Raw genomic sequence first — 26,203 nt, forward strand, 5'->3', positions numbered from 1 at the left:
TTTAAACATGCCTAGGATAAACATATATCCATCCTAAGATAAAATACAGGACATAGTATAAGGGCAGATTAGATGGACTATGAGGTCTTTTTCTGCCGTCAATCTTCTATGTTTCTATAGTGACCAGCAACCTGCTATCCAGGAAATGGAAGATTCTAAAGGTAAATTCTAGGACTTTGAATTGGGCAGGATGTTTTGGCCAGTAACTAATGATAGCCTTAACTACTTCTGAGATTGTTCAGGATGCAGAATAATATATTGCACATATACTGTACTAGAAATGAGTTGGAGTTAGCCTAACAACTTGTTGGAACCTATTATTTTGTACAGCTTTGATTTCAGATTTTTAATTCTACTTAAGTCTTTTATCCCTTTTTCATTGGGAATGTTTCCTGTAATGACAACTCACATGGAGAGTATTTTTTGTGCATAGCTGTCATATATGGTCATTGTACATACAGTAAAATCAACAGGGTAATTCAGGTACTTCAGATTCTGTGTGTGTATACCATATGCATTCAACATAAAAACAAGTCTATACACGTAGTTGAAATGTATGTTTTAACATCACCATTTACAAGTACAGTATATTTCTTTTGACATGCCCAAAATAATTTATCTAGGCTTTTAAATGCTTTTGTACACATTCTTTTCGTCCATATACTCTTTCCAGTTTATGAAGTATTAATATGCATGTATACAACCCCACCAATCTAACTCTCAAAAAACGCTGAACCAGATTTAGCAAAAGCTTCACGTTCTTTGACAATTACACACTAAATACCACTTGGGGCAAAATCATAGCTAGAAAATATCCTTTCTGTAGCTGTTTCTAGTCTAAACAAAAGCTATTGGGCAAGGTACTATAGTGGCCTTTAAAAAAAATAACAATTAGACTTGGTTTATACTTTGAGAAAAGACCACTAATAAACCATATGGCTGGTAAGCTAGACAGAAAAAAACAAACAAAAAAACCCCAGATGTTAGTGGCAATCATTTCCCTGTTGCTAAGCTACATGATCCATGTGGTCACCTGAAGTCAAATTCAAATTGGTGAATTCAGTATCTCACTAAAGAGGTGGGCATAGCAGGAAAGACTTTTGTGTAGGACCTGTTTACAGGATATGTATCACTGAAATATTGTACACCCACAGTTGATATATTTTAGATAAGTTACTATAGGTAGTTAAGTCACCCTGTTTAGTGATTAAAACTATGATAGTGCTGAAAAAGTAACTTAATGACTAGTTGCACTTATGAACGTTTTAGTATCCTGCAGTCAAATGATTGCCATTTGCATGTTTGGTTTTTTTAAAAAAAAAGTATTTTATTTATCTACTTTATTAGCATTCCTTTATTATTTTTACAAATAACTCAAAGAGGCAAACAATACCAACATATCTTCTTCCTCTTATTTTTCCATACACCACCACCCTGGGAGGTGAGTTGGGCAGAGACAATGACTGGTCAAAGATCAGCTTTCATAGCTAAGGTGGGGCCAGAAATCCCCCTTTTTAGCAGGGTGCCTTAACCAGTAGACCAAACTGGCTATTGTTATATCAACAATATCACAACCCAACCCAAGCTATGATAAATGTATTTCGCCACAAGTCTTCTCCACCCAGGTTCCACTGTACAAACTTAAATAGGAGGATGTCATGCACACTGGCACTTCACCAACTTGATGAACTCACCAACAACTTGTATGATCAAGTATTGTTGCTGTACATTCTACAGCTGGAAGACCAACATACTTTTATTCGTTAATTTCTCTCAAAGCAAGAATCTGTCATTAAACCAATTAAATATCAGAAAGTTCATGTTATATAAAAATGTATACAACCTTTACTTTGATATTGATTTCAAATAAATGACACTGAAATTTGTATTTATTAAATCCTTACATGAGGGTGTACTTTTAATATTAGAATGTTAGCTGTCTGCAAATGACAATGTTGTCCTTCTCCCAAACTAGTCAAGTCTTAGCTTACCAATAATTTAATTGGGGATATGAAAAGTGTATTTTTGAAGAACTGGCTAGATTTCTTAACTAACTCTACTGCTTTTCTGCAATAATCCTCCTGAAGTGTTTCTGTTCAAAACACTTGGCAGCAGAAACTCTGCATTCATTAGATAGCTACAGCCATATTCTAATTACAGTAAAGATTATTCCTTATCCTTGGTTATTCAATCTGAACAAAACAAATGGTGTTTAGTAATTTCCTTAAGCAAATTAAGGAAAATTAGCAAATTAGTTACAGTGTCTTTTGTTCCATGACAGAAAATAGTGACAATTCATGGGTAGTTTTAAGTATCTGCTATTTTGTCAATTTGCAGCAATCATCAAATTTACCAGATTTTTAATAATCATAGGAGCAAAACAAATATTTTAAGTATATATATCAATAAGCAAGACTCCAAAGTCTTTTTATTAAATTTTCAACTATAAATTTAACAGACTTGATACATTCAATTCTTTTAGACCAAGTCCTCTAGCAGGACATATAAATATGTCTGTATAGAAAAACATTATTTGGCAAGTCTGTAAATCAGATGGTTTCCTGTAATTTTTTTGCATGCACTCAAGAGCTACTTGGTATTAGAAAAAGCCCTATTTCATTTAACTTTCTGAAAGAGACAAATCATTTTTATGTTTATATGAACAGCTTTCCAGAATGTCAGCATTTAGTACTATTTAAGGAGCACCAAATTAATATCAAGGAAGCTGAAAATCTGAATATTTATTAAAAATAGCCTATCCTCCTTCAGGAAATAATATAAAAAACAAAGACAACACAATACAACATAGACAAGAGAGTGAAGATATTTACTTCTGAAGTCCAGTTTAGATTTTAGTCTCTTTTTTTTTCTAATGAGAATCTATATGGGCATGGCCTAACTAGGGCTTGTCAAATAGATGGAGAAAACATGACTGGTTGCCATACTCAGATTCAAATTTTTGAGATGTTTTCCTGTTTCTTTCAGCAAATGCTCCCAGTTATAAATGCTATGAGCAAACTCAATCTGGGTCTAAAGTCATTTAGCAGTGCAATATTCTTTTTTTCTTTTTCAATTGATTCTTTGAAACTTTTTGTAGCATAACATTACTCTCATATTCACTGCCAAAACAGACCCTGAAATCTTGATTCCAGTCTGTAATCCTCCATAATAGAGGTAGTGCAGTCCAGTCAGTGCCAGTCTTATTATATTGGCAAGATCTGTTCTAGGACGCTTTTGGAAGCCTGTGGAATTCTGTCTGGGAATCTTACATCAAATTCAATAATAAGATCCCCTCGCTGATTTACATTCTTGGGAAATGGAAGGCCTTCTCCGGGAATTCTTCGCTTCATGCCAGGTTTAATGACATCTTTGAATATCATTGGTATGGTTCTACCATCTAATGTTGGTGTATTCACAGTGCAGCCACACAAAGCCTGCATATAAAAATAAACCATATAAATCAGTATGTTTTTTTTACAAATTAAAAAACTAGAAAACATTTCATCTTCATTCATTGGCAATGACTTTAAAGTTCAATTAGATTTCACGTTAAGAGAAAATGCCAAAAACTGAATGCCACATATATACCACTTCAATGTTCCTGTTCAAGCTACTACAGCAATATGAATCATGTTTCCTGCATTTGTTCGTTAATGCTGTTTGTGTCTTGAGGATATATACTCTTAGGGGCTATTTAAATTTGCAACAAGTCTATTCTTATAGTTATATATGGATTATCTGAATTAAACTTTATTTCAACATGCAGTAATTTAGACATTTTATTACCAAATGACAAAATCTTCAAAATATTTGAAAAATATTTCAAATGACAAAATCTAGCTTTTTAAAACTTACCTCACGGAGGCTGATCTTAGCTGGGTATATAATATCGGACCCATCTCTCTTAAACGTGTTGTGTGGCTTGTCCTTTAGAACAAAAACTATATCAGCTGGAATGTTGGTTGGTGTTTGGTCTCCTTCTTTGGGGAATGTGATCTTAGTTCCTTCTTTCCACCCTCGTTTTACTTCTATTGTTAAAATCTTATCCTCACTGCGTGTGCTTTTCCCATCTGGATTGAGACGCTTGTGTGAAATTTTCATTTTCTTGGTGCAACCTGTATAAATTTCCTCCAATGATACCCTCAACTCATGGATGATTGGAGAATCTTGTTTCTTGCGGATGTTTTCATGTCCTCCACGATTGCGAGTAAAACCAATATTTTGAAAAGTTGAAAAAGGATCATCAACATCCATGTCATCTCCATTCCTCTGAACAAAAAAAGTATCAAAAGGATTCCGTCCACCAAAGAACTCTGCAAACATGGCATGAGGATCTCCATGGAAGGTGTAAGTGAAAGAAGTACCATTAGGACCTGCTCCACTACAACTGGGACCGCCACCTTTTAATCCTGAAATATAGAAAACATAAAAATGCACTGAATCCTTATGTTCAATGTCTCATGTTACACTGTCTCTGTTTAGTATTATTATTTCGGGAGTGTCAAATAGGGCTAATCTTAGAAATGCCTCTAATTTTCACCTACATTTTTCTCTCACAATTCACCTTTTTACCATGTTCATGATTCAACTGTATAAAATCAGCAAAACACCCTTTTCAGTTCTTTCAGTCTATAATATTCTTCTAAACTGAATGTTGTTATAGATATAACACAAATTATAATTCATTTCTACTTCAACTGGATAAAGCAAATAGGTATCTTTTCAGAATAATAGGGGGGGGATAAACCATTCAGCACAAATAAAATATTGGAAAGGACACCAGCATAAGAATATGCTAGAATATTCTAGCTACTACTAGAAGACTTTGCAGGAAAGGCTCCACCTATCTTAGACAGCTTGTCATGCAACCCAAATATATGCAGTGAATACATATTTTACCAACTCTTTGGAGAAAAATTGCTGAGCATTTACCATGAATATGAGTAAGCAAGACAATGAAAAAGCTATCCCAAATCTGCATAAATTATATAGTAAGAGTGTTTGTTTTAAATGCTGTGTTTTATAAACACTAGCAATGGTATGATGTTCTTTAAAACATACATACCACAAGGGAAAGTTGACAGAACCTATACACTCAGCAATCTTTATTAGTGTACATAAATGACCCGAAGCAGGGCAAATTCGGCATTCTAACACATTTATTTTGTAGCTTCCTCCAAGAAGCATTTCCACCCGGCCCAAAGTAGTTTCCTACCAGACAGGAAGAACCTGTAAAGTAATGGTAGATTTTTGAGGAGTGACCTTAATACAGTCAGAAAAATTCAAAGATGGCAACTCCTCTGGCCAGCTTCCAGAACAGAGAGTAAAAGAACTCGTTCTCCCAATATTTTGCCCTCCCTTCCCCTTTCCTTGGGAAATTAGTCCCAACACGGTCGTTTTCCACAGCCGCTGGGAAAAGAAGTCTTCATTAACTGGGACCTAAAGGCTAGATCTGACAATTATCATGGTAACAAATGGAAAGTTAGCAACTACCCTTTTTCAGGGTAAGACTCAGGGCAAGAGAATACAGGTATTAGCAATCGAGGGGAAATGGAATATTTTCATGTCAAGAGAAACGCACAGCCGAAGGAAGGAGGTCGTTCTTTTGGCTGAAGCAAATTTTAAAAGAGAAAAAAATATTTCAAAGCTGACAAAAAACAAAAAAACCACATTTATTCAATGTCCCCTAACCTACAGCCCTTTCACTTTGGAAGTTTCACTTTTCGATTTCATTCACCGGTAATAAGCGGACGGCGTGTTCTAGAGCAGTGCTTCCCAACCTTGGCATCTTGAAGAGATCTGGACTTCAACTCCCAGAATTCCCCAGCCAGCGAATGCTGGCTGGGGAATTCGGGGAGTTGAAGTCCAGATCTCTTCAAGTTACCAAGGTTGGGAAACATTGTACTAGAGAACCAACACACACACACAAATGCACTGCAGACTCGAAACATCATCCCCCACCCCCACCGCCGCCTCACTCGGTACACACACCTTCCTCGCCGAACTTGTCGAAAATCTCGCGCTTTTTGGGATCGCTCAACACATCGTATGCCTCGGCGATTTCCTTGAAGCGCTCCTCGGCGCCCGGGTCCTTGTTCTTGTCGGGGTGGTAGCGCAGCGCCTGCTTCCGATACGCCTTCTTAATGTCATCGTCGCTGGCCCCGCGGACTAGGCCCAGGGTGCGATAATAATCTTTCCCCATCGCGCTTCGCAGCTCCCCTCACGGTAAAGCCGGCCACCTCCCCGAGCTGCGGTGTATTATAGGAGGCGCTTCCCTTTCCAAGTTTATATGGCGGGCGGAGGAATCTTCCAGAGCTTGCCACAACATTCCCTCCCCAGAGCCCGCCTCTCCATCCTGCTTGGTCCAATGGCAGCCGAAAGCTTTCGAACGCTGCGCCAATGAAGACGCGGCGTGCGTCACACACGGGGGGGAAGTAACGGTTGCCGCGAGCCCGCCTTCTTACCTCAAGAGTGAAGGAGATAAGCAAATGGCTCTTTCTGTCAACGGTTGTTTTCCTTCCGAATTCTAGAGGCTGGAGGCTGGTCTCCGGGCGGGGGCAAGTCGGGTGACGTCACGGAAGGTTCGCGCTAGACCACCTCTTCTAATTAAAACCTTTCCAGAAAACGACGAAACCCCTCCCCCCCGTTTATTGCCATTCAATTAATCAACTCCACCCAGAAACTGAGGTTTTCTTAAACCTCCGTCCTGCCAAGGTTCAGAGAACCCTGTAACGCCACAGTTTCCCTTATAGACTGCAAAAAATACGACTTCAGCAATAATCAATGCCTGGAATGCACTACCTGACTGTGGTTTCTACTCCTAACCCCAAATCCTTAGACTATCTACAATTGACCTCTCCCCCGTTCTCAGAGGTCTGTGACGGGCGTGCATAAGGGCAGCATTGTGCCTACTGTCCCTGTCCTATTGTCTTCTATCATTACTTTTTATCATTACTTATCTAATGTTGTATTTGTACAAATTACCATTCTATAATTGTTTGACAAATAAATAATAAAATAAATAATAAAATAAATGCTATTGCCAGTTTCTCCAGTCTGGTGCCCTAAGAATGGAATTTCGTTAGATGGGGAAGTTGGAAATCCAAACACATCGGGAGGACAGCAACTGGGGAAAGCAGGTACTCCCTTAGGTGGCTGTGACAATGGTACAAAATACAAGATAACATTTTGAAATACTGTTTTAATGAATGTCATTTATGGCTAATTGCCACTAATGATAAGGGTGACTCAGCTCTGTGAAGTAATAGCTGTAACTATAAGACTCAAAACACCACTGATGAGGAAGTGGCATTTAACAACATGGACATTCACACCTATGCTGTCTGCAGATTTATGTAATCCAGCTAGTTAGCAACTAAAATCAAATCCAAGTTACAATTTTATATGGAAAGACAGTAATTTTTTAAAGGCTAGTGATGTCCCACTTGAAAACCATCAGGATCAACTATTAGACCCCCTGCAATTTGCATACCAAGCAAATAGATCAACAGATGATGCTGTTAATATGGCTCTGCACTACATCCTACAACATCTTGAATCTCCAAAGACCTATGCTATGGTCTGTTTTGTAGACTTCAGTTCAGCATTCAACACCATCATACCGGACATTATTTTAACTAAACTAAATCAGCCAACAGTACCTGAACACACTTGTAAGAGGATCACAAGTTTCCTAACAGACAGGAAGCAACAGGTGAAGCTAGGAAAAATCACATCAGATACCTGTACAATTTGCACAGTCCCCCCCCCAAGGCCTTCTCTCTATACACTAATGACTGCATCTCAAACGATCCATCTGTTAAACTACTGAAGTTTGCAGATGATACAACAGTGATCGAACTCATTCGAGACTGATGAAACTGCATACAGACAAGAGGTTGAACAACTAGCCTCTTGGTGCGACCGGAACAATCTAGAACTGAATGCACTCAAAACCGTAGAAATGGTGATAGACTTTAGGAGAAACTGCCGTATCCTACCATCACTCACAATACTAAACAACACAGTATCAGCTGTAGAGACCTTCAAGGTTCTATCATATCTCAAGATCTAAAATGGTCATGTAATATCAAAAACGTCATCAGAAAAGCACAACAAAGGAACAATTGAGTCTGTCATCTGCATCTCTATAACTGGTTTGGTTCTACAACCCTACAAGACCAACACAGACTTCAGAGGATAATCAGAACTGCAGAAAAAAACAATTGCTGCCAACCTGCCTTCCATTGAGGACCTATATACTGCAAAAAGACGGCGGTGAAAATATTTACTGACCCCTCGCATCCTGGACACAAACTGTTTCAACCCCTACCCTCAAAACGTCGCTAAAAGCACTGCACACCAAGACAACTAGACACAAGAACAGTTTCCCCCCGAAATTCCATCATTCTGCTAAACAAATAATTCCCTCAACACTGTCAAACTACTGTATTTACTAAGTCTGTACTACTATTATTATTAGTTTTTTCCCATCATTCCTATCACCCATTTCCTCCCACTTATGACTGTATGACAGTAACTAGTTGCTTGTATCCTTAAGATTTTTATTAATATGATTGTTTCCTCTTTGCTTATTTGACCCTTATGACAATCATTAAGCGTTGACAATATATCTTTTTCTTTTATGTACACTGAGAGCATATGCACCAAAGACAAATTCCTTGTGTGCGCAATCACACTTGGCCCATAAAGAATTCTACAGTACTCTATTCTATTTTCTACCTGAAGTAGAGAAGCAAATCCCTAATGCCCACAAAATATCACTGCAATCAAATTATTTTGAAATGTAAGGCAGCCTGAAAAGCATTGAAAAGTATCTCCTTGGCAATCATAAATTCATTTGCTTCCTTTTTAATATCCCAAAGCAAGTTGCCAGAAATAAGCTTCTCAATAAAAAAAAAATCTGCCTCATTTTTTTGTATCTTCAAGTGAGTGTTGACTCCTGGAGGCTGCCTGGACAAGTCACTGCAGCTTTCTTGGCAAAATTTTGTGAGTTACTTGCCATTACCTGATTTCTACTTGCCTCATGTTGTGCTCCTGTTAAAATGTCTGAAATCAGAGATGAATAGAAAATCAAAAATATTAACACAATAACTGTATCAACGCCATATTTTCTTTATAATATTAATTTGAATATGTGCCCAATATTTCAGTTGTGACTGCAGGTGAACACAAAATTTAAAACCAACAGAACAACTTAGTGAAGCTCATCTATCTGGTCATTCCCAGGGGACATTCAGTTGTTGAAGGATTTGCAAAATGCTCGGAGAGTCAGGGCCAAAAATCCTACAAGGTTCATGAGTTTGCAAAAGGCAAACACTTCCCCGCTCTGTAGTACTGTTTGGGCCTGCCTTGCTTGATCTAGTACACGAGACAGAAATAATTGGAGAAAGGGGTCCCACATATAAGTCCCCATGAAGGTCTTTATATAATGTGGTAATTGTTAAGTATGTGTAACTCAATGTAAAAGTTGAAAAAATAGCTGAAAGCGCCTGATTGGCTAAGACGCAGACAGTTGGTTTTAGGCGGGAAGCCTAAGTGTATAAAAGGAGCGGCTGTCACCATGTAAAAGCAGACGCATTCCTTGCTTGAGTCACTTGTCAAAAAGAGCTGATTAAAAGGAACTGTTCTAAAAGCCCCAGCTGTCTCGAATCTTTCACTGGCGACGTCGGACGGTCGAACCTACGCTTCCTACCATGGACAACTTGCCTGTCGGAAGAGCTCCTGACTTCTTCGACCCGGAGAAATTGACATGGGACAACTACATCTCCAAATTCGACATCTTCCTTGAAGCTGCGGGCATGAAGAACGCTGACAGCGACAGGAAAAGAGCGATTTTCCTGAACTATTGTGGCTCAGAGATCTACGATCTCGCCCAGACTTTGACAGATCCGCTACCGGCAAACTCTGTGACTTGGGACGCCTTGAAAACCAAGCTCGCCGCTCACTTCAAGCCGACCAAACTGGCCATAGTTTTCCGGCACCAATTCTCAAGAATGAGCCAGCTCGACACCGAATCGATAAATCAGTTTGCCACCCGGCTTCGCACTGTGCTGTCAAAGTGCAAATTTGACAACCCAGAAGCCCGGCTCATCGACGCCTTTGATTTTCGGCATGAAGAATGCAGCTGTCAGAAATAAGCTCACGGAAGACGAGCCTTCCCTTCAGACCATAATCAAGACAGCTCAAACAGCCAAAATCTCCGAAGCTGCCACCAAAGAACTAAAGCAGAATGACAAAAAGGAGGTCGTCGCAAAGATCGACTCTCAACCTTCACAAGCCGAGTCTTCAGACGACCACGGTCTACCTGCCTTCACCGAGGACAACTGCTTCCTGCTCCAACAGGACTCCTCCAGGCCACCAAGACAACATCGCCCCGGTTTCCCCTGCTCCGGCTGCCGAGGGAACCATCCGCGCCTCAAATGCCCTTTCCGCGACTCCATCTGCCGCCGATGCAACCGACAAGGGCACATCGCTGAAGCCTGCAGAGCCCCCATGCCAGAGGACTCCTTCTCCGCTCAGCGCCCTCCTCGTTTCCAGAGCCAACCAGCCCAGCCGCGAGATAACCAAAATCACCGTTTTTCTGGCCGCAGAAATAACGCAAGCTTCAACCGGGATTACTCACGAGGTAACTTTGACAATTCTATTAACAAAACGGTAACCAAAAAAGCGAGCAAAATTGTGATTTCACTGCTCCTTAACAAAAAACCGTGCCAGATGGAGCTAGACACGGGGTCTAGATTTACAATAATGCCTTGGGAAAAGCTGAAATTGTATATGCCTCATCTTAACCAAGCTGCTTTAAAGCCCATTTCTCTGGTTATTAAGGATTTTCAGGGGGGAATTATTCCTGTATTGGGAGAAATTGATGTACCAATTTTGTTCAAATCTGTAAATTGTATGTTACCTTTAATTGTGGTCTCGGGAGCAAGGCACTCCCTTTTGGGGTTGCAATGGATGGCTCCCCTGGGAATTGAAATCTCTGGTATTCACAATGTCAATGTACAAGAAATTCCTAACTTCCTGCAGGAATTTCCTGATGTCTTTAGCTCCACCTTGGGGTCTTACAATGGGCCACCTATTTCCTTTTCCTTAGACCCTAACGTTCGCCCTGTAAGATTTAAGCCTCGTAGGGTTCCCCTACCCCTCCTTCCAAAACTGGATCAACAACTGGACAAACTTATAGGTCAAGGCATTTTGGTCCCTGTTGACCAAGCACCTTGAGAAACTCCCATAGTGACTCCTTTGAAGCCCGATGGCTCACTACGGGTTTGCGCTGACTACAAGTCTACGCTTAATAGGGCCTTACAGCACCATCCATACCCCATTCCAGTGGTTCAACAACTACTTCATTCTCTGGGGGAAGGGAAAGTATTCGCCAAAATCGATTTGGCACAGGCTTATCAACAGCTACCCGTCGATGGGCCAACCGCCCTCGCACAGACAATAGTCACGCATAGAGGTGCATTTAAATGCACAAGGCTGCAATTCAGGGTGAGCGTAGCCCCTGGAATCTTCCAGAGCCTTATGGAAAGGCTCTTAGCAGGGATAAAAGGCGCAATCCCTTAATTTGATGACATTTTAATTTCAGGAGAAAGTCAGTCTCAGTTAAACCAAAGAATTAGAGAAGTCTTAAAAAAGCTACAGCAAAAGGGCCTTAGGATCAAACCAGATAAATGTGTTTGGGGAACTAACAGCATAGAATTTTTAGGCTATAGGATTGATGGAGAAGGCATCCATCCAACACCCGACAAAATAAAAGCCATTAGAGAAGCCCCTGAACCACAAAACAAGACAGGATTACAGGCATTTTTGGGCCTTCTAAATTTCTATTCTGTTTTCTTAAAACAGAAAGCAACAGCAGCAGAGCCTCTCCACAAGTTGCTACAGAAGGGAACTCCTTGGACATGGGGGAGAACTGAGCGCGAAGCCTTCTCTCAAATAAAAAACCTTTTAACCTCAAAAAGTGTAGTGGTCCAATATACCACCTTGCTACCTGTGAGACTAACCTGTGATGCGTCACCGTATGGGGTAGGCGCTGTTTTGGCACATGTATTGCCAAATGAGACAGAAGCCCCAATAGCATATTTTTCTAGAACCTTATCTAATGCCGAGTGGAATTACAGCCAATTAGACAAAGAGGCGTTAGCCCTAGTAGCCGGGGTGAAAAAATTCCACAATTATCTTTTTGGAAGAAAGTTTGAATTAATAACAGACCATAAACCTTTACTAGGCCTTTTAGCGCCCAATAAGCCCACACCTCCTTTTATGTCACCACGTCTAATTAGGTGGACTATGTTTTTAGCAGGATATAACTACGAACTTAAGCATAAGGGAGGAAAAGAAATTAACCACGCAGATGGTTTAAGTAGGTGCCCCATGACAATAACTGTAGAGGATCCAGCCCCAGTTGCAGATGTATTAATTCTGGAAATAGATGAGAACCCCATAACAACCGCTAAAGAAGTAGCTGAGCATACTCAAAAAGACCCGTTGTTACAAAAAGTAATTAACCATGTGTTAAGAGGATGGCCTAACGAAAATCTGGGAAATAATTTAAAAGAATTTAAGAGCAAGAGATTAGAACTGTCTTATCTGAGAGGTTGCCTTTTATGGGGAGACAGAGTCATAATTCCTTCTGGCTTAAAGAACAAAGTCTTAAAGCTTTTGCATATGGGGCATCCTGGTATCGTGAGGATGAAGAGTCTGGCCAGGGGGCACTTATGGTGGCCAGGACTGGATGTAGAAATTGAAAAATGGGTAGCCAATTGTGATCCATGTCAGGAGTCTAGACCAAACCCCAGAACAAAACCAATAGAATGGGAACAACCAAAGGGACCCTGGTCAAGAGTTCATATCGATTTTGCTGGCCCAATTGGTTCACAATACTTCTTAATAATTGTGGATGCATACTCCAAGTGGGTAGAGATTATTGCCATGAGTAATATCACCACCAGTGCCACTATTAAGGCCCTGCGCCATCTCTTTGCCACACATGGCTGTCCTGACATATTGGTGTCAGATAATGGCCCACAATTGACAGCCAGGCAGTTTGAACTATTTCTAGACCAGTTGGGGGTGTGACATGCCCTCATCTCACCTTACTCCCCTTGGGCTAATGGATTGGCGGAGAGGTACGTGCGCGTAGCAAAGGAAGCCTTACGCAGGTCAGGTCCAGGAGAGGTACAAGAACACCTTGACAAGTTCTTATTAACTCAACACATCACCCCAAACGCTACCACTCATAGGAGCCCTGCTGAAATCCTAATGGGGAGAAAACCCAGATCCCCAATTGATAGACTCCATCCTATGTATTGTGAATTTAAGAATGATATTGTAACCCCAGAAAGAAATCTGTATTTGGGACAAAGTATTTTTGCAAAAAACTTTGATGGGGGACTTAACTGGGTTAAAGGGACAATTGTTCAACAAACCGCGCCAAAGACTTATTATGTCCGTTTGGATGATGGCCGAGTGTGGAAAAGGCACATTGACCATCTACGAAGGCGCCAGGAATCCACACCTGTACCCAACGCCGAAACAACCAGAGACACTAACATCGATTCTTCCCCCTCGCTAGACTCTAACGTACAGACTTTGTAACCAGATCTAATGGAATTACAAATCAACTCACCAAGCCAGCGGTCCTCCAGTGACGCCGAGCCATCTTCATCGGAGGTCGGCGTTGTGCCTGCAGACTCGACACTGGGGGCCTCTACGCAGCTGTGGCCCTGGACTGACAGTGGAGATGGCGAGCCGACCTCCTCTTCAACCGAATACCAGGACTCAAATGGTCTGCGCAGGTCTGAAAGGACTGCACGCAGACCAAGCTGATTGGAGGATTTCGTCACATGGCTTTCAGTGTAAATAGTTTTTTTTCTGTCTAAGGAGGGAGGGGTGTTAAGTATGTGTAACTCAATGTAAAAGTTGAAAAAATAGCTGAAAGCGCCTGATTGGCTAAGACGCTGACAGTTGGTTTTAGGCGGGAAGCCTAAGTGTATAAAAGGAGCGGCTGTCACCATGTAAAAGCAGACGTGTTCCTTGCTGGAGTCACTTGTCAAAAAGAGCTGAATAAAAGGAACCGTTCTAAAAGCCCGAGCTGTCTCAAATCTTTCAGTAATTAACATCCTGAAGTATATACCTGGAAGCTTACTAGTTTCTATAACCAAATTAATAACATTTGGCAAAATATTATTAATATCTTCCAACCGTTTATTATATGCTGCAATGCAGTAAAAAAAACATTTACACAATGTGAGTTTAATAAATAATTGCAGCTTAGTGGAAAATCATCACTGGCAACCTTCTGTCTCAAAAGACTATGGTATCATGCTCTGGAAAGAGTTCCTAGAACAGCATCTAGTATGGCTAAAAAGGACAATCCGAGAGTGCCTTTCCACACTGAGCGCAGATCCATTTTGTCCCCTGCCTGGCTCCCAGATTTCACTGGTTCTAGGACTGCCTCTTTGCTTCTGCTTGATGAACAAGTGTCTCCTCGAAATGGAGAAGGCCATGCTGCATCTTTAGCCTCCAAGCTGAACAATCAGAGGTCAAGTTTACCCAGCTGTTAATGTCTGTTCCCCAGGCCTTTAAACCCTTATATTGCAGCTGTGGTCTCCCTCTAGGGCACTTTGCTTTCCCTGCACTAATTCACCATACAGGAGACCTTTCTGAATATGACCATCATTCATTCTCACAACATGTCCAAGCCAGTGAAGACGTCGCTGTTTCAGTAGTGTATACATGCTAGGAATTCCAGCAAGTTCCAAGACTGCACTAGTGCAAAAATAATGGTAGTAATTACAGTATTTCCATTTCCTTCTAAGTGTAGCAGAATAAGTCCTTTAAGCCAAATTTCTAGATAAGAAATATAATGAAAGTATTTATTTAAGATAACCTGTCTCTAAGGAACAGTTATATGGATTAAGTGATTGCTTAAATGTCAGTGCTGCAAAAATCTATAAAACCACAGTGTAATGATTTTTTTTGGTGGAACAATGTATGACTTATTATCCTGGGATATTAATGAACCTGTCAAATACCCATACTCTGTGACATCCACAAATGTTGATTTTCTGCCATGGAAAACACTTAATTTCTAATAATATAAATGGATCCAGAAGCAATCCCAAAACTATGAACTTAAACTGAAAATATGTTGAATGCTATCATTTCCACAAGTAATCTATTCAATAATAGCACTTCCATCTTGTTTGGTTCAAGTTTCACTTTGTTGTCTGTCATAATCACATCTCTTAATACAGTCAATAGCTGATCAACCCACTGTGTTGTACTGTTAAGGTACTGGTGTAGCATTGCAGAATTCCAAATTTTAACTTTAATTCACACCCCACAAGGTGATTGGTTTTTAGCCTTGTCACTCACAGCCCGACCCGACCTATCGCCTTGTGAGATACTGTAGGTTGCTATGGTTGCCAGCATAAAGAAAAATAGTTATGTGTCATCAGAATGCTGAATCTTCAAATGACATTATTCAGTCTTTTAATATAGATTTAACTTTAAGAATAAAACTTGCAGAACCTCACAAAAAAACCCATTAAACATACAGTACATTATGGATTATATGCCAATCCAAGGGAACTGCTTTCAGATCCTTTCATAAATGATTACCATATTCAATTAAAGTTATTATTAACTTGAATTTTTTCATTTTTTGACATTGTTCCAAATCTGTATTTCAATACAGATAATCCTCGACTTACAATTGTGATTGAGCCTGAAATTATAGTTGTAAGTCACACTGATTGACAAAGGGTCATCATGTAACCACTCAATTTTACAACATTTTTGCAGCAGTCCTTAAGCAAATGCTTAATGTAGTCAAAGTCAACATGGTGGTCCTTAAGCAAATGTGATTGCTCAGAAAACTCATTGCTTTCAATGGATATTTTTTACCAGGAACTGCAAGTAAATGTTGTAAATTGTGGTCAAATGTGAGATGTCTGGTGAGTGCCCAAAATAAGTACCTGCCTATTGTAACTTCACACAGTTGCTAAGTGATGGGTAACATCAAGGGCTACCTGTAGCTGAGTCTATCATTGTTCTAAAGATGGAATTATGTATAGTTTTCAGCAACAACAATAAAGATGTACAGTTTCCTAGGAGCTGTTATCATATGCAGAGACAACTCCATATAAATATACTTTGGAGGAAAATAAGAATCAGTAGTACTCAGTGTTGAATTTGTCCTAACAGGCAGCAATTTAATTTGAACTAATCAATATACATGGCCATAGGGAATATTTTAAAGTATAAAACTATAGACTCCCATATAGGTTTTCAAGTAAGTCATTATAAAGAAAATAACTGTATTATCCATTAAAAAAAATTATTGATCCAATTGCTTTTCCTTGCTTCTCTCTTTCTTAACTTCAGTGTTTCCAAGCACAGCTGCTGATCAAAAATAGACAAAAAATTCTTCTGCGTGTCTTGCATATCTCAGTAACAGTTTAAAGCAGCTGATGGTATGTATTAATGTTTTCTTGCTTTCTTCCTGTCCCAGAGAAAGATGGACTGAGAAACTGTACACCAGTTCACTCTTTTCATCTTATAAATGAAGAAGAACCAAATATCAGGCAGACCCAGTTTCTGTATTAAAATGCCTTCTTAGGGAAAAGATTTACATATTTTAACTGAACTCTCTTTTCCTAATTGGGTAGAATATTGTATATGCAAATATTATTTATTTCTTAAGTTCTATTATACAGTTTATCAGTCTTTTAAATTATCTTTATATTATATAATTATATAACTTCACTAAACACTCAACAAGTCTTAAGCATCAATTTTGCTTGTAATGGTCTTTAGTATAAAACAAGGGTGTCAAACTTGCAACCCATGGGCCGGATGTGTCATGCACTAGCCACACTAATGCTTGGTTTAGTGAAGGGGGGGAAAGTCATAATACGTCATGAGACAACGCCCTGACACCCCCGGTAAAAGACAATGCTGATACAATATATACAATCTTGATTACTAGTATATAATCTACCTATAATATCTGTTCCCAATCCCGTGGGACTCAGGGCGGCTTACAACAATAAAGCAATACAAAAAATTAATGTCAAATATTAAGCAAAACTCCCCATTAAGCTAGTCAATCAATATTAATAACAATAAAACCCCTAGACTAAACAGTACAACCAAGCACTCATACATACCAGTCGAACCATAATTCAGCCGGGACTAAAATGTTAATTCTCATGGCCCCCAGGGCTGCTGCCAGAGCCAGGTCTTTAAGGTTTTTCAGAAGGCCAGTAAGGTGGGAGCAGTGCAGACATTGTGGGATAGTTGGTTCCAAAGGGCCAGGACCACCACAGAGAAGGCCCTCCCCGTGGGCTCACCAACCAGCACTGCTTAGTCAACGGGACCTGGAGAAGGCCAACCCTGTGGGATCTAATTGGTCTCCGGGAGGTATGCGGCAGGAGACGGCCCCATAAATGGTCTTAGATTTGTGAGTGTGACTATTGCTATTGGCCAGATGATACATTTTCACCTCCAGTTTTGAATGCAAAAAAGCAAATAAACAACAAAGGCTCCCTTCAATAATCTTTCATTATTTTCTAAACACTGATGGAGTTTCAGAGTATTTTAATATGGAACTGCACAAGCAGACTTCTTCTCCAGATAAAATAGTAGAAGTCTGGGCTTTCCAGAGTGCTAGTGATAAGGACCTACACAAATTAGCTCCTATTTTTCTTCCTCAGATAAAATAGGGAAGTCTAGTTTTCTCTACTCCACCTTGTTGGAAGCTTAAAAATAGGGGGGGGAAAATGATAAGATTTTAAGTAAAGGATGTGTACATGTGCAAAAAGACAGAGCCACCCTGGAAAGGTAGATGGCATAGATAGGGGCTGGCTAGTATACATAAGGAACTCCTCTGGTGATACCCATAACAGAGTACCTAAACTTGCCGCAAGTGAGAAAACTTAACACAGTGCATACACTTTGAACCTGGTATGTTGCTGTTAGTTGCGAAGTTGTGTCTGATCCATTGCAACCCCATGGACAATGTTCTACCAGGCCTTCCTGTCCTCTATCATCCTCTGGAGTCCATTTAAACTGATGCCTTCAGTGACTCCATCCAACCACCTCACTCTCTGTCATCCCGTTCTTCTTTTGCACTCAATCTTTCCTAATGCTGAGAAGCTGTTATAATAAAGAGTAAAAACTATTTTATTCTGTATTAATGGAGGAAAAAACCTAAGTTTATTCTGGTATAATAATAGTGACAATTTAAAGCTGTTTCATTCATGGGTAAGTTGAAGAAAAAAATATTTGTTTTGTCATGTACGTATTGGTGATATTCAAAGATATAATAATATTTAGATACTGTACATAATACTAGTGAAAGAGAAACACTAGGACAGGGGTATGTTATGTTAGAGGTATGCTGTCCAGGGGTGAGCTACTGCCTGGACAGGGGGGAACGCAGTGGGGTAGCAAAAATGGAGCTCCACCCCAGAGCACCCAATTTGCACTGAAAGATGTTGAAAGAAAATGCAAGGCATCCTGCATAAGCCACGCCCACAGTGTGGTAGTAAAAATTTTGGTAGCCCGTCACTGGCTGTTGCTGCATTAAGCTACAAGTAACCACAAGGTCTCCATATAAGAAAAAGAAAAATGGAAACACCCATTTCATATAGAATAGTACAACGTAGAATGAATTGAACAGATTTGACTATCTTTATGTACAAGTATTCCTTGACTTACAGCAATTCATTTAGAATAGAATAGAAAATAGAATAGAATAGAATAGAATAGAATTTTATTGGCCAAGTGTGATTGGGAACACAAGGAATTTGTCTTGGTGCATATACTGTCAACGTACATAAAAGAAAAAGATACATTTGTCAAGAATCATGTAGTATAACACTTAATGATTGTCATAGGGGTCAAATAAGCAATGAAGAAACAATCAATATTAATAAAAATCTTAGGATACAAGCAACAAGTTACAGTCATAGAGTCCTAAGAAGGAGGAAAAGGATGGTAGAAATGATGAGAAAAACCAGTGGAAATAGAAGTGCAGAATTAGTAAAAAGTCTGACAGTGTTGAGGGAATTATTTGTTTAGTAGAGTAATGGCGTTTGGGGAAAAACTGTTCTTGTGTCTAGTTGTCTTGGTGTGCAGTGCTCTGTAGGGATGTTTTGAGGGCAGGAATTGAAACATTTAGGGACCATTCAAAAATTTCCACACTTATGATTGTTGCAGCATCCTCATAGTCACATGATAAAAATTCAGTCAGCTGGTAACTGATCCAGATTTATGATGGTCACGTTGTCCCAGGGTCATGTGAACACTTTTTGAGAGCTTCTGACAAGCAAGGTCAATGAGGAAGCCAGATGTACCGAACAACCAGTTGCTAACTTAACAACTGCATGACTCACTTAACAACTGTGGCAAGAAAGCTTGTAAAATGGGGCAAAATTCATTTAACATCTTCTTGCTTAGCAACCGAAATGTTGGGCTCAACAGGACTACCTGGAAATGCCATGACAAGTTATCACAAGGACCTGACACATAAGTAATGTGAGTGAAAATGCAGGTTAAAAATTCAGCTTGGATATAGAGCTGTGATGGCAAACCTATGGCGCATGTGCCAGGGCTGGCATGCAGAACCCTCTCTGCTGGCACACACGCCATCGCCCCAAGTCAGATCTCGGTTCTGTTTCTTTCGTGAGCTTCTTTCCCTGCAAATGACAAAACAGAAGATCATGAAAGAAAAAGATTTAACCTTTCACCGCGCTGCCAGTGTTGGAATGCCCCACTTCCCACCTGTCAGCTGGTCTTCGGGTTTTTGCTGCACATGCATGGATATCTGTGCACGCACACACATGTGCACATTCACGCATGTCCATGCGTACACGCAGTTGCATGCATACCTTTCAGTTTGAGCATGCACATGCTCTGCAGTTTGGGCATTCAGTGTCTAAAATGTTCACCACCACCGATATAGAGGATTATAAGTTCTAATTGGTTATATTATTAGAAACAAGATCATTTCCAAAATAGCAAGGCTTAAAATATACAAAATGCACTTTGTCTGCAGATATGCTTATGATGTGATTCATAAACTGTATGACGCATAGAGAAAAATAAAAGGAGGACACCCATGAAGAATGTCTTGAGAAAGCTATCATGCAGGCTGAACTGGTATTTGAATTTTTAAAAGGATAAAACTGTTAAACATTTCTAGACAACTGCTGTTATTTTTAGATTTCCCTCAAAATACATTTAACTAATGTTTCAATAATCTAATTAGAAAAAAAAAATTATTAGCAGTAGCCAAAAATGAGTTATTTCTGATCAGCATAAACTTCAAAAGACAGCTAAAAGAAGATAAGTATTTTTAAAACAATACATGAATTAATTACTACTTTTGATTCATATAACACCTTGAGATATAAGATTAATTTTGCCAAATGTCCACAGATTTTAAAGCTTCCAATGAAATAAAATCTAAATCTAAATTGTCTAAATCAGCAATGATAAATTGATTATCTATTCATGTTATTTTATTTATTTATTTGTCAAACATGTATAATTACAGGATTTATCCTATGTGCACCCTAGTATCATGTTTCTTTTGTCCAAAAGAATTGGCATTAAAAAGAAATAAGGGAGAAAAGTTTGGCATATCAACTCTTTGAAACCAATGTTTTTGGAATCTAAGTTTCAATGCTTAATACTGGATACAAATAGATACAGTAGTAGGCCTGGATATGAAATGGTGATGTTTATAGATATTCTATGGTAGTTGCAGAGTCAGCTCTCACCTTTCTGAAGAATGTTTCAATATTTGTTGAAGGTTTTGCTGCTGCTTGTTTCAACAGAGCAAAAAATTTAGATTGATTTATTCTACTCTTTTGTTTCCCTTGGTTTGGACTCCTTTGCTTCCCAAGATAAGGCACTCATTGGCTGTTAGAAGCAGGAATGACAATAAGACAAAGAAAATCAGAACAGGGTCCTTTTAAACGAAACAGAACCTGAACAAAGAACAGTTGTGTTTCCTCTTTTCTCTTTGTCTGAGACCCAGGTTCAAAGTATAGATTGAGAACTGGCAGAATCATGGTCATGAATCATTTGCAGAAGGAGGTCACAGGCTTGGACTGAAGAAACCCTCCTTGTCTTTCATAAATTGCTTAAGACCCACCTATATCGCCAGGCATGGGGGAATTGAGACATCTCCCCCAGGCTTATATAGTTTATGTATGGTATGCTTGTGTTGTATGTTTTTTAAATAATGGGTTTTTAGATATTTTCTTTTAAATATTAGATTTGTTCATTGTACACTGTTTTATTATTGTTGTGAGCCGCCCCGAGTCTGAGGAGAGGGGCGGCATATGAATCAAATAAATAAATAAATGACCTTATACCAAAACATAAACTGAGGAAATGGCCTTGTAACAAAATATTAAAGAATAACAAGATCGAAGGTTTATATATTTTTTATTTTTTCTTATACAGTGGTACCTCTACTTACGAGCTTAATTTGTTCTGTGACCAGGTTATTAAGTAGAACAGTTTGTAAAAAGAAGCAATTTTTCCCATAGGAATCAATGTAAAAGCAAATAATGCATGTGATTGCGGAAACCACAGGGAGGGTGGAGGTCCTGTTTCCTCCTGGGAGATTCCTAGAGAGGCCCCACAGAGGCTTTGGCCCACCTTTTCCGGCCCTGTTTCCTCCTAGGAAATTCCTAGAGAGGCTCTACAGAGGCTTCTCCTTGCCTTTTCCGGTTACAGTTTGGGGGGCCCAGGTTTGTAAGAAGAACATGATTCTTGAGAAGAGGCAAAAAAATCTTGAACACCCGGTTCTTATCTAGAAAAGTTCGTAAGTACTGTAGAGGCATTCTTAGGTAAAGGTACCACGGTACTTAACATCAGAGGTGAATTTTTGAGTTTTAAGCTGAGGAAGGAGTTTTCACTTTCTGAAATGCCTAATCAACTAGATTCACTGCCAGGTATGCACTTTATAAGCATTGTTAATATCATATTGGATTTGAGTCCTAGAAGCAGACAACTTGAAAAAGTCATTATCATCTCTTAGCAATTGTGGTAAATATGATTGATTATGTCCATCAGCACCTTAGAAATTGCTAACAAATCTCTTGTCCATGGAGCTTGGTTGCTTAAATCCATAATATTGTAGTGAAATCTGTCTTATCCATAAGCATTTTGCTGATTGATTACTTGAATTCATTTTGACTTGGGTTGCTTCCAGACAGATAGCACTTACCATTAACATTTTTAAAGTGCAGCTGTTCTTTTTCCCCTCCTTAATAGGTAAGTTATAAAAAAAAATAAGAATGGAAAGATGAATAGGAGAAGCAGGAATTTACCAATATGGCAATGTGCACCTGAAGTTACACATAACATTCTACGAACAGAGGGAAATTTCATCAAAATACTGTATTTTGCAAGTATCTTTGAATGACAGGTTAGATAAAATCCAATATGTTATTTTAATATTTCTTTTTGAAATTGCCTGCATCTATTTCTGATCTTAAAGCTTCAGAATAGAGAAGAATTTCAATTGTAGAAATTCAACTTGCCCATTATTCTTTTCTGTCAGGCCCTTATAATAGAGAGGACAGATAATTGGATCCAAAAGAAGTTAGTATCTGTTTAAAAGAGGGAGTGTCATCCACTTTCTCTTTTAAAAAGAGACAGTTTTCACAATTATAAAGATACTCTAATTAGATATGTCAGGCAAGACATCAAATCATAGTTTGTTCTTAACTTGTTCTCATTAGATAGTTTAAATACAGGTACCTAGTTTGGAAGATTTAGACTAACGCTAGACTAACATAAGAGATGGAATCAGAAGCTGAATCTACAGCAGAGGTGAGCAATTAATTTTCCCAAGGGGCCATATGAAAAATTGGGACTGTTGTGGAGGCTCGAATCAATAGGGGCATGAAAGACTGTAGGCACCATATAAGGATATACTGTATACATAAATTGGGGGGGGGGGATAGTAGGCACCTTCAAAATCAAAGCAATTCTGTTGTATTAAGTGCATGGTGTATACTTATTTACATTTGATTTCTAACTTTCAATTGACAAACTGTGGGGCAAACAGGGACAGCGAAAAGACTAGATCTAGTCTGGGGGGCTATCAGATGCTCAGATCTGCTCTACAAAGCCAAAATAGGGAACTGAATTTGTACAATCGATGTAGTGTCACAGCAGCCTCAACAAAATAGTGGCTCAAACAGCAAAAAAAAAAGTTCTGTGACTAAGTGCAGTGGTACCTCTACTTAAGAACTTAATTGGTTCCCTGACCAAGTTCTTAAGTAGAAATGTTTGTAAGTAGAAGCAATTTTTCTTTTATTCATAAGTTAATCCAACAGTTTCATTTTCCCAAATGTATTCATTAATTTCACTCCATAAGATCAAACCCATTTTCATTCTGATCTATTATATTCTCATATATTGTATCTCATAGTTTCACAATCATAATATATATTTCATACACAATAGAATGAATATAATTCTTCATTCTACAATGAATTTGTCTTTGGTACATTTGTCAATAATCATGATGTAACACTTAATGATTGTCATATGGGTCAAATAAGCAATCAGGAAACAATATTAATAGAAATCTTAAGGATACAAGCAACAAGTTACAGTCATACAGTCATACAAGCACAACAAAGGAATTTTGTAAGAATTATGCTTGTGCTAATTCCCTGAAATATAGACTCTGAACAATATAAAGTATTTTAAAAGCCAACATATCATTGCCTATATACAGTACCATCAATTACAAAGTGTATACAGTGTACTGATAAATAGATACTCATACACACATACAATATCCTACATCTTTAATACTCGGTTAAATATCAGTACCACAGTTATTGTTTGTGTGAAAAACCTAGAGAATTTGATAACACACACTTTGACACGCATTAGCTTCTCCTATTGCTACAGTATAATGTATTGCTTTAACTATAGGATTGTCATATCTGTATTGTATTAATTGGAATAAACACTGGAGAGCAGCAAACCATTTTTGTTCTGAATATTTTCAGAACTGTAATTTCTAAAAAACAAATATTGAACTTACAGGGTTGAGTTTAATTAAAGAGAGAAAGATGTGGGGCTCACTCCTAATTTGCACTGTGAATATACGGTAGAAAGTAATTGAGCTAAGCTCCCTGAATCTCACTTCATTTGTATAAATTCCCTTTTTTGTGCATCAGCCTTTCTACTCATGTGACTCATAGATGAACCTGAGTTAAGAACTTTATGGACACCTAAGTGGAATTATTAAAAGTGGAGAATTCTAGCTTTAGAAACATATTAGTAGAACTGAATCAGCAAGGTGTGGTGCTGGAGGTAACCGAGAAAACAGTCATTGGGCAACTCACTAGGTTAGTAGTTTAATTGAAAAAAGCAAAATGGCACTGCATGTTCATGCTTGCAATGCTCAAGCTTGCTAATGTTAATAATATTTTACAATCCATTCATGTGGTACAACATGTCCTAGCAGCAGTTCTTCTAAATTATGACACACAGGATTAATTTAAGGCTGTTCCGGATTAGTAGAATTTTAGATGAACAGTAGATGGAGTGCTTTAAACAGGACAAAGGACTTTTTAATTCTTTGATTTTGTATGCAACCAAAACTTTGCCATCTGTTAACAAAACAAATGACCCTATTTGCATTTTTGGAAAAATACAAATCAGATTAACAAAGGGATTTTTTTTTTTAAAAAAAAATGAGGAAATATGCCTCCTACCAAAGCATCATAGGCAAGCTCAGAGCCCTTTTCCATTAGAGCAGTGTTTTTCAACCAGTGTGCCGCGGCACACTAGTGTGCCGTGAGACATGGTCAGGTGTGCCGCAAAGCTCAGAGAGAGAAAGAAAACAAGAGAGAGAGAAAAAAGAAAGAAAACAAGAGAGAGAGAAAGAAAGCAAGAGAGAGAAAGAGAGAAAGAGAGAGAGAAAGAAAGAAAGCAAGAGAGAGAGCAAGAGAGAGAAAGAAAGAGAAAGAAAGAAAGAGAGAGAGAGAGAGAAAGAGAGGGAGGGAAGGTGGGAGAGAGAAAGACATAGAGGGAGGGAGGGAGAAAGAAAGAGGGATGGAGAGAGAGAAAAAAGAAGAAGGGAGAGAAAGAGGGAGGGAGAAATAGAGCAAAAGGGAGGAAGAGAGAGAGAAAAAAATGTCCAAACTTTTTACCCCCCCCCCCTCAATGTGCCCCAGGATTTTGTAAATGTAAAAAATATGCCATGGCTCAAAAAAGGTTGAAAATCACTGCATTAAAGGACTTCATTACCCTCTCTTCTTTTTAGATTCAGCAGAATATTGTACTTGCATGATATTCATTCATTCATTCATTCATTCATTCATTCATTCATTCATGTTTTAGCTTTTATATAGTTTTTATCTTTTTAATATTGTAAGCCACCTAGGTGTAAGCCAATAAATTTAACAAACAAATAAATCAATTTGTTATCTTTGTTGCTGAATCCCTATCCTGGCTCAAGTGCCTAGGTTTTAAATCACTGCAATTATTTGATTTTCCGCCAACTAATCTGTGACCAAGCATAATAAATTTTACAGAATTTGAGATTATCCATAGAAGTGTCGGAGTAAAGGAATAAATATACTACTTTGACACAATATAGCCAAGGATGATGGAAATCTGACTCATGAGGCATTTATTTATTTATTATATTTGTCATACAAATATAGAATTATAGTTTGTATTAACATAAAAATGTATAAAAAGTGATAAAAAGGATAATATGACAGGACAGGTACGGTAGGCACAATAGTGCACTTATGCACGCCTCTTACAGACCTCTTAGAAAAGGAGAGAGGTCAACAGTAGATAATTTAAGGTTGACCTATCAATACTTCAGCTAACAGAAAACTACAGGCACCTAAAGCATGCTGCCTATGCTGTTGATCCCTATCCCATCAAGAATGCCATCAAATAATAGAGTCTTCATTTACTATGAAGAGGGCAAATTAAGGGGAAAGATTGGTGGAATCCCCCAATATTGTTCCTCTCCCTCCAAACTACCAAATAACCATCATAGGCTAGCATCATAAAATATTCATCAGCTGTTGTTCTTAAGTGGGATGGGGTTGAGAAACATGTGAATTTTGACCGATGATGAGATCAGTACCTTCTGACAATATTC

At 38.7% G+C, this 26,203-nt stretch overlaps 1 protein-coding gene across 1 annotated transcript; it reads right to left on the reverse strand.

Moving 5' to 3' along the window:
* Positions 1-2,387: 2,387 nt before the first annotated feature.
* On the reverse strand, positions 2,388-6,527 carry DNAJB1 (DnaJ heat shock protein family (Hsp40) member B1). Its single transcript, XM_070739606.1, has 3 exons — positions 5,992-6,527; positions 3,856-4,409; positions 2,388-3,434 (listed from the first exon to the last, which is right to left on the reverse strand). Exons 1-3 carry the CDS (start codon positions 6,200-6,202, stop codon positions 3,204-3,206), a joined length of 996 nt encoding a protein of 331 aa, XP_070595707.1. The 5' UTR covers positions 6,203-6,527; the 3' UTR covers positions 2,388-3,203.
* Positions 6,528-26,203: the final 19,676 nt, after the last annotated feature.

This window comes from Erythrolamprus reginae, chromosome 2 (genome assembly GCF_031021105.1).
Source record: "Erythrolamprus reginae isolate rEryReg1 chromosome 2, rEryReg1.hap1, whole genome shotgun sequence".
Lineage (NCBI taxonomy): Eukaryota > Metazoa > Chordata > Lepidosauria > Squamata > Dipsadidae > Erythrolamprus > Erythrolamprus reginae.